This window comes from Aulonocara stuartgranti, assembly GCF_965226115.1.
Source record: "Aulonocara stuartgranti genome assembly, chromosome: 1".
NCBI lineage: Eukaryota > Metazoa > Chordata > Actinopteri > Cichliformes > Cichlidae > Aulonocara > Aulonocara stuartgranti.
The window spans coordinates 20,054,766-20,068,763 of NC_138939.1; the positions used below are offsets into that span (position 1 = coordinate 20,054,766).

General features: G+C 39.7%; 1 protein-coding gene across 2 annotated transcripts; it reads right to left on the reverse strand.

The window, feature by feature from the left end:
* Nucleotides 1-1,129: 1,129 nt before the first annotated feature.
* kars1 (lysyl-tRNA synthetase 1) lies at nucleotides 1,130-13,676 on the reverse strand. Of its 2 annotated transcripts, XM_082527155.1 has the most exons (15): nucleotides 13,567-13,668; nucleotides 12,696-12,854; nucleotides 12,270-12,408; nucleotides 11,986-12,151; nucleotides 11,805-11,898; nucleotides 11,284-11,470; nucleotides 6,785-6,910; nucleotides 6,503-6,622; nucleotides 5,223-5,385; nucleotides 4,744-4,917; nucleotides 4,501-4,586; nucleotides 4,331-4,416; nucleotides 4,118-4,244; nucleotides 3,851-3,994; nucleotides 1,130-1,640 (listed from the first exon to the last, which is right to left on the reverse strand). In XM_082527155.1, the coding sequence occupies exons 2-15, from the start codon at nucleotides 12,824-12,826 to the stop codon at nucleotides 1,566-1,568; spliced, it is 1,818 nt and encodes a 605-aa protein (XP_082383281.1). In that variant the 5' UTR covers nucleotides 12,827-12,854; nucleotides 13,567-13,668; the 3' UTR covers nucleotides 1,130-1,565. The 2 variants fall into 2 exon arrangements, with proteins under 2 accessions (XP_082383281.1, XP_082383282.1); XM_082527156.1 differs by lacking the exon at nucleotides 12,696-12,854 and having other exon boundaries at nucleotides 13,567-13,676.
* Between the last annotated feature and the right edge of the window lie 322 nt (nucleotides 13,677-13,998).

The following is a 13,998-nucleotide window of genomic DNA, read 5'->3' on the forward strand; positions in this document are numbered from 1 at the left end:
CTTTTAAACCCCAAAACACGCTGCGTCAAAAATTGGTCCACCCCAAGGATCGGGTGTCCCGACACAAACAGAGTAACATAGTGTACGCTGTTAAGTGCCAAGATTTATACATCAGAGAAACCAAACAACCTCTGGCGAAGCAGATGGCACAACACAGAAGAGCCACCTCGTCAGGCCGGGACTCTGCAGTCTATTTACACCTACTGGCCAGTGGACACTCTTTCAATGATGAGGATGTACAAATCCTGGAGGAACGCTGGTTTGAGTGCGGAGTCAAGGAGGCCATTTACGTGAAAAGGGAAAGACCATCTCTGAATCGAGGAGGGGGCCTAAGGGTACATCTTTCACCATCTTACAATGCTGTGATTGCAGCCATTCCCCAACTCTCTGTGAATGGGACTCATGGCCATTGATCAGTGGTTGTTGATCAATGGTCATGAGAATTTGCATAATTATGATGAAGGTGACCTCCCAGCCCATTGTTCCTTCAGTGGGCTGGTTTCAGTTATTATACAAATGTACTGTTTATAAATTTGGGGAAACCTGCAGTCAGCTGAGACTGAAGTCACTTGGATGAGTGAGGAAACATTTCTCCCACTGAAAATGCTACGTCCAGATGAACAGAATCAACTTTTGGAGATTCTTTTAAAGAGCAAAAGCTAAGTGGTTTACACAAACACAATGACAGACACTTTTGGGAATAACCACACCAGTAGATGCAGTTAGGCTCATTAGTGGATTTGAACTTTTCATTGTTTGCTACAGTGCTTTGTATGGACTAATATTTGTGATTCCATTGGTGTCACTTACTGTGTTGGGTTAATGAGTACATTCTTTATGAAAAAGAGATTATTTGCGTTTCAATTTTCAGACTCGGTTCATTGAGTTACTAGGTCAAATTTTATGAATACTGAAAATAATAATCCCTCATAATTAAATCCTACCATCCATTTTCACTTGCCAAATTATGCTATAGTGAAAAACCAAACATTAAAAAGTTAAATATACCACATTTTAGGAGCCTTGATATTAAACAAATGTATAAATTCAAATGTCAAACTATGAGCACAGGTTTATTCTTGTTAAAAAATAAATAAATAAAATAAACACATACACAAGACTTAAGAAATCAGTTTACTTTATATGAACTTTATTCAAACCTCTTGGCAAAGGATTATTGTGGAGTCCAACTTGAAAAACTTAGACAAGGATTTTAAGTAGACCTGGTAAAAAGACTTGAGCATTAGAGGGTCTTGAACATTGTTATTATATGCTGTACCCTAAAGCATCCCTTTAAATAGCTCAAAGTATATTTTGATCAGACAGGATTGCGAAAGTGTATGGAATAAAAAACAAACAAAAAACCCAGAAAATCCAAAACGTGTATTTGAGACCTGATGATTTTCCTTACTGACAGAAATTATCAATCATTTGACAAACTAACATTGATAAAACACAAGACCCAGAAACTCCACTGATGACAACAATGAGGTAAAGGCTCATTCTTCTTCTTCATGCCGACTCCTGCAAAGGTGTGATAGCAGGAGAGGTCCGAGGTCATGTTATTAGACAGAGGTGCCCTCTGATGGCGCTGCTGTCTTATTGTCATCAGGCTTCATGGCTGGGAACAGCAACACCTCCTGTGAAGGTGAAAAAACAAAATGTTAGCAGAGAATTCTTTTTCATGACACAAAGATATAACAACTGCCCGGCAGACGTTAGCAGCTCGTTTGTTTTGTTCATACAGTAGCTTCTCATTAACCCATTATTCTTGGTAGTTCTCCAATTCTGTGCTTTTCTGGGGCAGTTTAGTCTAAACATACAAGTCAAGAAAGGCACCATTTTGTCTTACATAGTTAGGCTACAAACTGATTTTTGGGGAATAATTTTAATGTAGTCTCAGTAACTACCATTAACCACACACTAAACAACAATTTGGCCAATCTTTCACTTGTGCATTTAAAGTGTATTCAGTTTTAAATGTTTTCTGAACACGTTAGTCGATGATCATGTTTTTCCCCCCCTCTAATTTAAATGACTAGATATTAGTCATCAGGAGCATCCCTAATAAAAGCAACCCTGGCTCATCCTTTAACGTAACATGATTACGAGCAAGGATTAAGATTTAAAAGACCAAGACACCTAGCATCAGAAAAATACGAAATTAGCCAGGGTAAATAAAAATAAATACATTTAGCAAAACTAAAATAGCCAAGTTTATAAAAACATGAACCTATAATGTAAGTTCTCTTCGTCAAATGTACAGTACTTAACAAATTTATCAAGTATGGTTTATCAAAACTATTTTTAATGGTAAAATATAATTACTGTTGTTATCCTGTACTTTTTCTCTGTATTACGTCAATGTAAAGCATCTTCAGGGGACCGTTTGCTGTGATTTAGTTTATATAAACAAAACTGAACTGAACTGAACAAACTGGAGCCATGAATTTTAATATTTATTATTTTACAAATAAGCATATTTTTATTTTTTTGACTGAGATGCCAAATTACAGGTATTTACTTGAATCCATGAATGAAAAAAAAAAATCAGTTTCCTTTTTTGGATGTTAATTCATTTCCAGTCCTCAAATTCAGTTATAAATTCAATTTGTTATTTGTGAAATACATGATAGAAATTTTTAGTTTTAAACAAGCTTTTGTAAGATGTGTCTAATGCATTTGTCAGCCACTCTATGGGTAATAAAAACATACACCTGTGATTATTCTGCTCCAGGAGAAACAGTGAGGGTACCAACTCTAACACCAAATGTAAATTAATTTAAAACTGGTTGAATGCAATAATAAAAAAAGAAAAAGTGGAATTTTTCACAAAAAAAAAAAAATAGAGAAATTTCATTAGAGAAGAAACCATTGGCAGAACTAAGAATGATTCACCTGTTGAAGTTGGAACAGATGAAATTTTTAGTTTGATCCTGACAGCAAAAAACAGCATATAAATATAAACATAAACCTAAACCTATTGAACACCTCAGAACAGCAGTAAATTGGGCATCCCCATTAGGGATGTGAGTGACTAGCCGACTAGCCATCGTTGCTATTGTCACTAGTCAGAACCAGATGTATTTGTTGTTTAATCTAACTGCTTTACATTTAAATTGATACCAAATGTTGGTAAATAGTTGTGTCCTATCTGCCACCAGATGGCGTAGGTGAGCGCCTACGGGGTAGGGTGTCGAGACCAGGCACGTCCTACTGGGAGGTGGCCCTGGAGTACACACAGGTGCTGCTGGAGTGAATATATCTATCGGCTGGCCTGGAAACGCCTTATTATTTCCCCGGATAAGTTGGAGGAGGCGGCTGGCGAAAGGGAGGTCTGGGCTTCTTTGCTTAAGCTGCTGCCCCCGTGACCCAACTTCACGAAAGAAAATGGATAATTTATGAGTGGTTTTAAGTGGTTTTCGTGAATTTTCGAACAGCATGCCTAATTCATAATGCACGACATAACACTTTTCAGTCACAGTTTTTTTTAGGTTTTGGGATGGTAAATTTTACATATTTTAATAATACATGAACATTTTTGTAGTATCATGTTTTCATATTATATTTGACATTGCTTTAAGTGTTTTTCTTCTTCTTTGTCTAGATTATAATATGTGATGTTCATAATGCACGATGCGAGGTGCCGCACAGTTAAGCAGCATAATTTAATATTGCCGAGCATGATTAAATAATTAATTACTTTGTTAACAAAGTTTCTGACATTAAACGGTTTGCAAATTTTTGTTTTTTTAAGTTTAAGACTAATTGGTTAGTCTAATTTTCCCCCTGGTTTAGGAAAATAGGCAGCAGAACATCTCTAATCCTCACCATGAGGACTTTAATTTACCTTGATGTTGTTGGAGTCTGTGAGGAACATGGTGAGACGATCGATGCCCATGCCCCATCCGGCAGTTGGTGGCAGACCATATTCCAGAGCTGTGCAGAAGGTCTCATCGATGAACATGGCTTCATCATCCCCTTCAGCTTTGGCCTGAAAAAGATCCACCTCAAATCACTGACATGCAATACCATCACAGCATAAAGACAGAACACCAGGAACAGGACAGTGCACTGAAGTAGAAGTGAAACAGGTCATATTATCCTTTAAACACACCTTGGCTTGCTGCTCAAACAGTTCCCTCTGTCTAATCGGATCATTCAGCTCAGTGTAAGCATTGCAGATTTCTTTCTTCATCACAAAGAGCTCGAAACGCTCAGTTAGCCCTTTCTGGGTTCTGTGCCTGTAACAGAAGGGTCAGAAGTGTCAGTATAAATCTGAACATTGCCATTTTAAATAAATATGAAGGCTAAAGATAGCATTTCTCACCATTTTGCTAAAGGGCTCATGATTTGTGGGTGATCACAGATGAATGTTGGGTTGATACAAGTGACCTCTAGGAAGTCTCCAACCAACTGTGGGGGTAAAAAGCCATTAGCAAGTCAGATTCAACGGAGGAAAAAAAGAAGAATAACAGGTTAAGTAAATTTATAAACCACCTTGTCAAGGAGACGGGCAGTGGTCCTGGGTGGAGGACATTCAACTCCTTTCTGGGCACACAGGTCGTCAAAGAATTTACGTGTCTCTAAAAAAGGGAAAACAGTAAAAGGAAAAAAATGACTGCAAGAGAATAATACACATATTTCCTAATGATCAACTATTGTAAGGATGATGAAGTCATTTTTCTGAAGCAGTAATTTTTCACATGTGAAGTGTCTGTTATAGATTTCACAGATTCTTACCATCACTGTCATAGCTGTCAGCAGGAGGGAACTTCACTCCCATAATTTTCTCCAGGTCATGAGTCATGCTCACTCTTTTGAATGGTGGCGTGAAGTCGATCTCATAGGCCTGTCCCTCTGGACCATCAGGGTGATAAGTCACCTTGTATCCTCCAGTGATGTGCTTCACCATTCCTGCAGCAAACAAAGTGACAAAACTGAAAAGACCCTGAGGAGAAAGCTCTGATCAACTTAACATCAGTTTTCATGAAGCCATTTAGAACATCATCATTGTGCTTCAAAGACTGCTTTCTATACTGTCATTGGCCAAATAGCAAATCACGAATCCCATTTAGGTTTTAAATCAAGTCACATATTCTAATGCAACTCAATTTATCAGGAGGTAATCTGAGTTACAGCTCATAATGTCATAACTGTGTGTGAAAGAAAACTCTCACTGACCAATGAAATAACATGGCCGCGATGTAGTCTCTACTTACCTGAGAGTAGTTTCTCCGTGATTTCCATCAAGTCATTGTAATCAGCATATGCCATATAGAATTCACAGGTGGTGAACTCTGGATTATGAGTGAGATCAATGCCTTCATTCCTGAACTGACGGCCAACCTCGTACACTCTGTCTATGCCACCGACTACGAGCATCTGTGGGAAACATATGATGGACAGTGTATATAATTCAGTTATGGTAGAAAAATACAGGTTAAGAGTTTTGAGTGGTTCACCCAATTTACTAGAACATCAAAAAAACTGATTAAGATCAGATGTGCTTTAGGTATCGCAGAACCGGGAAATTCTCATCACATGGCAGTAACTCGTGTCTTCAGAAACTGCTGATCGACTGGGATTTTCCCACACAACCATCTCTATGGTTTATAGTTTTCTGGTCAAACTTGCCTTGATGATGTCAGAGGAGAATGGTCAGACTGCTTCGAACTGAGAGGAGGTAACAGTTAACTCAAATAACCACTTAGAATAACCAATATGCCAAGGTATGCAGAACTGCATCTCTGAACAGACAACATGGGCTACAGAAGACCACATGCTACAATTCAATACAAGTTAGTTGCAGAATTAGGCACAAACAACACGAAAGCATGAAGCCATTAGACTGCTGGTGGTGGTTTAGGGGTACACTTTGGGTCCCTTAGCAGCAATTGAGCAACATGCTACTGCCTACCTATTACCAGAATGTACCCATCCACTGGTGGTAACATGCCATGTCACAAAGCTCAAGTCATCTCAAACTAGTTTCTTGAACATGACAATAAGTTCACTGTAGTCAAATGGCCTCCACAGTCACCAGATCTCAATGTGAGAGAGCAACTTTGAGATGTGATGAAATGGAAGATTCACATCAATGATGTGCAAAAATTGCTGAGGAATGTTTCCAGGACCTTAATCCTTAATTGAATCTAAGCCACGAAGGATTAAGGCAGTTCAGAAGGGAAAAGAGGGTCTAACTCAGTACTAGCAAGGTGTACCTAATAAAGTGTCCAGTGAGTGTATAACAAATACATTTAATAGTAAGCAGAAGTCTATCTACTCAAGATCAATAAAATGATTCAGAGTATTAGTGATTATTAGTGGTAAGGTGTAGTGAGAGTCCAGGGTTGAAATAAACTGTAAATCTCTTCCATCACATCAGTTGTCACGCTGTAAAGAGTTAGTGCAACACATCTGACAGATGCATTTCATAATAATTTCATAACAATTACAGAGGAGCATGACATACATGGATGACTCTGGGATAGCACATTACCTTGTGGTAGAGCTCAGGAGCAATCCTCATATACAGGTTCATGTCCAGGTCATTATGATAAGTAACGAATGGGCGGGCCACTGCACCACCAGGAATAATGTTCATCATTGGCGTCTCAATCTGAAGCAGAAAAATAAAACATGAATCAGCACGGCAGATTTAAACTTACAATATGTTTCAACAAATATACAAACTATTAGAACATTATTTTATAAAATCCACACACCAAAAAACAAACAGACAAACACAGATTAGTTAGGTATATGTTCAAATCCAACTTACCTCCAAAAATCCCAACTGGTCTAGGAAGCTGCGTAGATATGTGATGATTTTGGCGCGAGTTATAAACTTCTGCCTCACGTAGTCATTGAGAATCAGATCCAAGTAGCGCTGGCGGAATCGCGTTTCCTTTGAGTGAAGGAATTCACATTGGGAAAATACATTCATTATTCAAAAGAGAGAGGGAAAAAAAAAGGTCTTTTAAAATGAACTGCCCATCATTTTACATTTCAAAACTGGCAATATTTCTAGTGGTTTAATTGGAACTACAACATCTGCCAAAAAATAAAAAAAAACAACAACTTTCATTGCATTTAATCTAAGCTAAGGCATAAATTAAAACAGCCTTCACTAGATTAGGTGTTTGTTCATGTGGACGTGTTTTGTGTGAATGACTGAGTGTCTGTCAGAGTGCAATGAATAAAAGCAAGCACATCAGCATCCTTAGAACTGGGTTTTGTCCTGTGCTGCAAAAACATGTTCTAATGGTGCAGGTCTGAACTGGAGTTAATAATAAGTTCTGCCTAACAGCACTGGGTCAGTGGTGCAGAGTTTTACTTTTACTGGCCTGTGGAAGAAAACAGACCAGATTCAGCCCTGTCTTCTGCAGGTATCACTCAAACAGAAAGCATGCCTAAAGATTATATCAGAGTAAGTTAGCAGTTCATCTGCACAGATATGCTCTTATTTTACCTTCTGCAGTTTTATAGTTTTGCTGTATCAAACAAACGGCAGTGGATGGCAGCAGCTACACTGAAGTTCACTTTTCTCCACGTTGGGTCTTGCTGAAGAGGTGGTTTGTTTAAGGACTCTTGCCAGCTTTTTTTCTAGTAAAAGTTTTAATGGTTGTTATAGTAACAAGTGCTGCTGTTTTTCGCTCCATCTGAGGTCACCCTCTCAGTAAGGGAGTCCATTATTAATATTAAACCATGGCAGCATCATCGTCATCATACCTTTTATTCACAAGCTGCTCCTAAATACATTTCTACTGCAGGTCTATTTCAGCTGCAACTGCGCACTACAGAGCTGTGGATTAAATAGAGCATTGAACAAAATGTTTGCTGTGAGAATTAAAAAAGAAACTAGTTAGTTGATGAACTGTTGTAGCCCAATACTGATTACTGCAGTTCTAACAGCAGATATATTTGTTTCCCTCCTCTTAACAGAGGCTAAAGTCTACATTCACAGCAATATTAGCTCCTCTGTAAAAGCTTTCTGCTTATTGGACACTGCAGCCAAAGCTGGTTAGTGAACACAAAAGTGATCCTTAACTGTCACTGAATAAATATCATAAGACTAAGACAAACAACTCAAATGCTGCTAGACTAGTGTGGGACTCATGTAATGGGTGGGCACAGATGGAAGTATTGTAATAGATATTGCCCCCCCTCCATAATCTCATGCATTCTTATCATTGTTATGTTATGCGTTCAGTTCTGTATTACTATTTCTGACACATACTGTGATAACTGGCAATATAGCTAGGATACTCTGATCAATGATGATTCCCACGGGTGGTGCTCACGCAGGCACTGAATCGGGCAGCCTTGGGGTCCTGTGTGTTCTACTGCACAGATAGCCTGCAGAGCGCAGCTACGCTGAACTGAAGTGCTTGTGTTTTGTATTTGCAGGTGAGCACAAGTTATGTGTTGAAAAACAGAATGATGTTGACGTATGAGAAATGTATTAGAGTAAGGTACTGTCATTAATGGAACACAACGCTAATGTCGAAGTTTGTGATTTACATGATGTACCCGAACTGGTGTTAAACGGGATGTCACATCGCAAATGATGTAATGAGGGGATCGAGAGGGTAGTCTCCATGCGCAACAATACTAGTTGGAGGAGCATACGAGTGTGCAGAATATTGTAATATGAACATTGGTGGGAAAATACTGAGTAAATGAGTACTTTGTTAACACGTGTTCAGTAGTTATATGTAAAATGGTCGTGTGTGTTCTACTGCACAGATAGCCTGCAGAGCGCAGCTACGCTGAACTGAAGTGCTTGTGTTTTGTATTTGCAGTTGCAAATGAGCAAGTAAAGAGAACGATTCTGAACTCATGCACGCCTGGAAGTGTCATTTGTCCAAGTGTGCAACACTTGCAGTGCAGGTAAAGAAAGTGGCACATGACTATGCTGCAGTGAATGATACTATTGTCTTTAAAAGTCGTAACATCTACTGTGAAAAAAGGTCTACACTGGAGAAACACAGTAACATTTAAGCCTTGTAAAGTAGAACATTTTTCTAGCTTGTGTCATTTGCACTTTGTCGCTGCCTTGAAGCAGAGCACATCGTGAAATTGAAGAATGAATGCCTTGGCTGTTAAAGCTAACCTTTTAAATTGGGTAGCACTCCCATTTATAAATGATTTAGTTCCTTTAAGAAAGAGACGACAAAAGTACCGTTTAGTTTCACTAACACTGCCTTAATATACAACCTGAAGAAAAGTACTGGACCACCTACACATTACAGCTACAGGAGCTGCTCTCTCATGCAATCCCATGGCATGAAGCTCTTGGCAAACAATTTTTGTGCTGATATTAATACCAGAGAAGGTTTGGAACTCACCGGTTACTGAGTAAACAAAGCATTTGTGACTTACAAATACAATATGCACCTCAGCACTTTTGTGGGGCGACTTGCTATAGTGCTGAAATGCTTCTGCTTTACGAATAATACCACTAATAGGTGACTGTGACATACAGTGGGGCAAAAAAGTATTTAGTCAGCCACCGATTGTGCAAGTTCCCCCACTTAAAATGATGACAGAGGTCAGTAATTTGCACCAGAGGTACACTTCAACTGTGAGAGACAGAATGTGAAAAAAAAAAAAATCCATGAATCCACATGGTAGGATTTGTAAAGAATTTATTCGTAAATCAGGGTGGAAAATAAGTATTTGGTCACCTCAAACAAGGAAAATCTCTGGCTCTCACAGACCTGTAACGTCTTCTGTAAGAAGCTTTTCTGTCCCCCACTCCTTACCTGTATGAATGGCACCTGTTTGAACTCATCATCTGTATAAAAGACACCTGTCCACAGCCTCAAACAGTCAGACTCCAAACTCCGCCATGGCCAAGACCAAAGAGCTTTCGAAGGACACCAGGAAAAGTATTGTAGACCTGCACCAGACTGGGAAGAGTGAATCTACAATAGGCAAGCAGCTTGGTGTGAAAAAATCAACTGTGGGAGCAATCATCAGAAAATGGAAGACATACAAGACCACTGATAATCTCCCTCGATCTGGGGCTCCACGCAAGATCTCATCCCGTGGGGTCAAAATGATCATGAGAACGGTGAGCAAAGATCCCAGAACCACACGGGGGGACCTGGTGAATGACCTGCAGAGAGCTGGGACCAAAGTAACAAAGGTCACCATCAGTAACACACTACAACGGCAGGGAATCAAATCCCGCAGTGCCAGACGTGTTCCGCTGCTGAAGCCAGCGCATGTCCAGGCCCGTCTGAAGTTTGCCAGAGAGCACATGGATGATACAGCAGAGGATTGGGAGAATGTCATGTGGTCAGATGAAACCAAAGTCGAACTTTTTGGTATAAACTCAACTCGTCGTGTTTGGAGGAAGAAGAATACTGAGTTGCATCCCAAGAACACCATACCTACTGTGAAGCATGGGGGTGGAAACATCATGCTATGGGGCTGTTTTTCTGCCAAGGGGACAGGACGACTGATCCGTGTTAAGGACAGAATGAATGGGGCCATGTATCGTGAGATTTTGAGCCAAAACCTCCTTCCATCAGTGAGAACTTTGAAGATGAAACGAGGCTGGGTCTTCCAACATGACAATGATCCAAAACACACCGCCCGGGCAACAAAGGAGTGGCTCCGTAAGAAGCATTTGAAAGTCCTGGAGTGGCCTAGCCAGTCTCCAGACCTCAACCCCATAGAAAATCTGTGGCGGGAGTTGAAAGTCCGTGTTGCTCGGCGACAGCCCCAAAACATCACTGCTCTCGAGAAGATCTGCATGGAGGAATGGGCCAAAATACCAGCTACTGTGTGTGCAAACCTGGTAAAGACCTATAGTAAACGTTTGACCTCTGTTATTGCCAACAAAGGTTATGTTACGAAGTATTGAGTTGTATTTTTGTTATTGACCAAATACTTATTTTCCACCCTGATTTACGAATAAATTCTTTACAAATCCTACCATGTGGATTCATGGATTTTTTTTTCCACATTCTGTCTCTCACAGTTGAAGTGTACCTCTGGTGCAAATTACTGACCTCTGTAATCATTTTAGGTGGGGGAACTTGCACAATCGGTGACTGACTAAATACTTTTTTGCCCCACTGTATGTGGGACAGAATGAATTTCAAGAACTGACTGCATCCAATTAAAATACCACGCTTGAATTGGCAGCCTGCCTGGCTAGATGTTATATTTCATGCGCCTGTGGTAAAGGGACTGAAAACAAATGAATTAAAAGATGAAGAGGTATGGACCAATAATTTTGTCCCTACAGTGTGTGCTGGTCACTACCTTGTCTTTGAGACCAAAGTGGAGGTGGGGTAGCATGTGCAAACATGGTGACAGTAGAGTCATCTCAATGGGAATTATACTCAGCTCCCCTTTCTTGGTCTTTCCTGGGTTACCGCGGACACCAATGATGTCACCACGGCGCAGTTTGTTGTTGATAGCCACAAAGTCCTCCTCAGACTTGTAGTTTCTGAAAAAAGAAGGTAACACAGAAAATCAGTCACTACAATTTGAAGTTTCCTCGTAAGGAGAAACATTATTTGGAGACGTAAATGCAGTTTTTTCCCTTAGATTTTATAATTATCACATAATCAAGAAATCTTGATGAAAAGGTAAATCATCAGCTCATTATAATTTAAATATATCATTATGAATCTGTAACATTTACTTTTGCACAATCCATGCAAACCCAAAACAAATTCCCAAATGGGGAGTGTGTCATTCACAGCGTCAAGAGGTGAAATCTCTTTGGGTTTTCTAAAAAAACAAAACAAAAAAAAAACAACCCAACTTTGTTTCTGTACCTTGAATTTGCCATAACTTGCAATTTGACTCCTTCACCTCGCAAGTCATAGAACAGCAGCTTGGCACCTGAAGCCCTCTTAGCATGGACGCGGCCTATCAAACATATATTCAGTTTGGATTAATTACAATTAAGTGCAAACACACAGAAAAAAAAAAGAGATAGTAAACACTTTTCACTACCTGACACACTGAGAACAACATCTGTCAGCTGGTCTCCAGGCTGTAGATGATTGTATTTCTCAATGAACTCTGTAAGCGACAGGTCCACATTATACTTGTGTGGGTAAGGGTCCTCCGCTGTGCCCTTCAACTCCTGGATGGCCTGAGTGCGGATCTTAAAGTATTGCTGTATTACATGGGAAAAGACAGATGTTCTTGTTGTTAATATATGTTTTTAAAAAGGGTTTAATATATATATATATATATATATGCACTGAGGTAAAATAACTACGCAAAACTCTCACATTGGGGTCAAGCGTCTCCTCATCCAAGGCATTTTCTGTTCCCTGGTCATTTGATTCTTTTTTTTGCTCCACCTGCTCTTTAACCTTGGCTTCTTTCTCAGCTGCCTTTTTCTCTGCTTTCATTCGCCTCTTCAGCTCACTGAATAAAAACAAAAACAGCAATCAGTGGTTGGATACCACATTTCGCCCTTATGATGCATTTGCAACTAAAAACAAATATCTTTTGGAATTCAAAAAAGCCAAAAAGTCACATCATATAACCTACTCTATTATTGTAACCAAAATAAATAAAAGCAAAACAAAAGGACAACATGATTTTCTACTAGCAGAGAGGTACAACAAATATTCATGCAAAACGGACGAACACATCAGCTCTAATGACAAAAGGTTGGTTGTTTTCCGCACTGGAATGGAAAAGCCACCAACCTTTTGTCACCTCTCCAGCGGTTCTGAGCTGGGCTTGCAGCTGTACATGGGGGCGCATATTTTAACCACTGTCCCCTGACCCCACAGGCTTGGCACAGCTGCTGCCTGGCTGCCCTGACCAGACACAGCATGCTGAACTACGACAGTCAGCAGACAGACCTGAGAAAATAGACATATACAAAGACAGTGTACAGTATATGAAGGCTGTCTCTGCCCTGTCCTTCAGGCAAAACTACATCCTGCTGGGGTTGATAGAACCCTCCTATTTGGCAAGACCCTCCAAGATCAAAACAAGTAAACAAGTATATATTTTTATATAATTAGCTTTACACTTCCTGTAATTAGATTCCGGTTTCACTTTCTACAGCTTTACTCTTGGCAAACAAAGATGATCTGGAAGAACGAAGTAACATGCGCTTGGCTTTATTTAAGATTTTTTATATTAAACAGAGCGTCCTTCTAAATAAACAAATCAGCATACATAGTTTCACCCGATAAACCATCATTCGCTAAAATTATAACTGCACATATAAGACGCCCACGCGATTGCACGATGTATCGAAGTCGTTTAACAATGTATTGTGGATGTTGTAGTTTCACACGTCAACAAGAGACACTTTCGCCACTGGTCTTAAATTAAATTTAGGACTGCAACTACCAGAAACACACACGACTTGAATTCTGGGGTATGTAGGCTAGTACGTTGCCTCAATACGGGACCTTCACTACGTTTTCACGCTCTGACCTGATGTTTTGCGGTGCCAAACTGGAACTGCCATAACTGTCGAAAGGAAAAAATCTTGGACGATGTGACAAAAGCGATAGAGGTAAAGAGCGGTGAAAATGCGAAAGAAGAAACGAATAAGCTCACTTTTTGCTGAGTTTGTCTCCGTCCACCGTCTTCACGTCTGCCATGTTCTTGATGCAGCGCACAGAAAGAGAAACTGACATGCGTGCGCCGCAGAAACGCGAGAACTGAGTGGTGCGTTCAAAGGACTGACGGAAACCAGAAAACTGAAACGTCCAAGGATACGTCACAAGGTGGGCCCCAAATTACGGCCTGCTGAATGTGGAGAGCTGACAGATCGTCAGTGCTGGGGTTTTGTTTTTTTTTTGTTATATTCTATTTTATTTATTAATAAATCAATACATAAATCGGGATTTAATTGCATACTAATATTACTAAATGTTCTGAAATCTAACATGAACTGAAATGTTTCATAACTTGTATGTTGTCGCCTTCATGCTGCACGAATGCGTGTAGTTTAATTGATATCATCTTTCAACACATTTAAAGCTGGAA

Coding starts and splice junctions, on each gene's coding strand:
- kars1 (XM_082527155.1), bottom strand. CDS start 12,826: ATGCTGTGTCTGGTCAGGGCAGCCAGGCAGCAGCTGTGCCAAGCCTGT. Junction 12,409..12,695: donor CGCTGGAGAGGTGACAAAAG/GTTGGTGGCTTT, acceptor GTTTTTATTCAG/TGAGCTGAAGAGGCGAATGA. Junction 6,623..6,784: donor ACCAGTTGGGATTTTTGGAG/GTAAGTTGGATT, acceptor TTTCTGCTTCAG/ATTGAGACGCCAATGATGAA.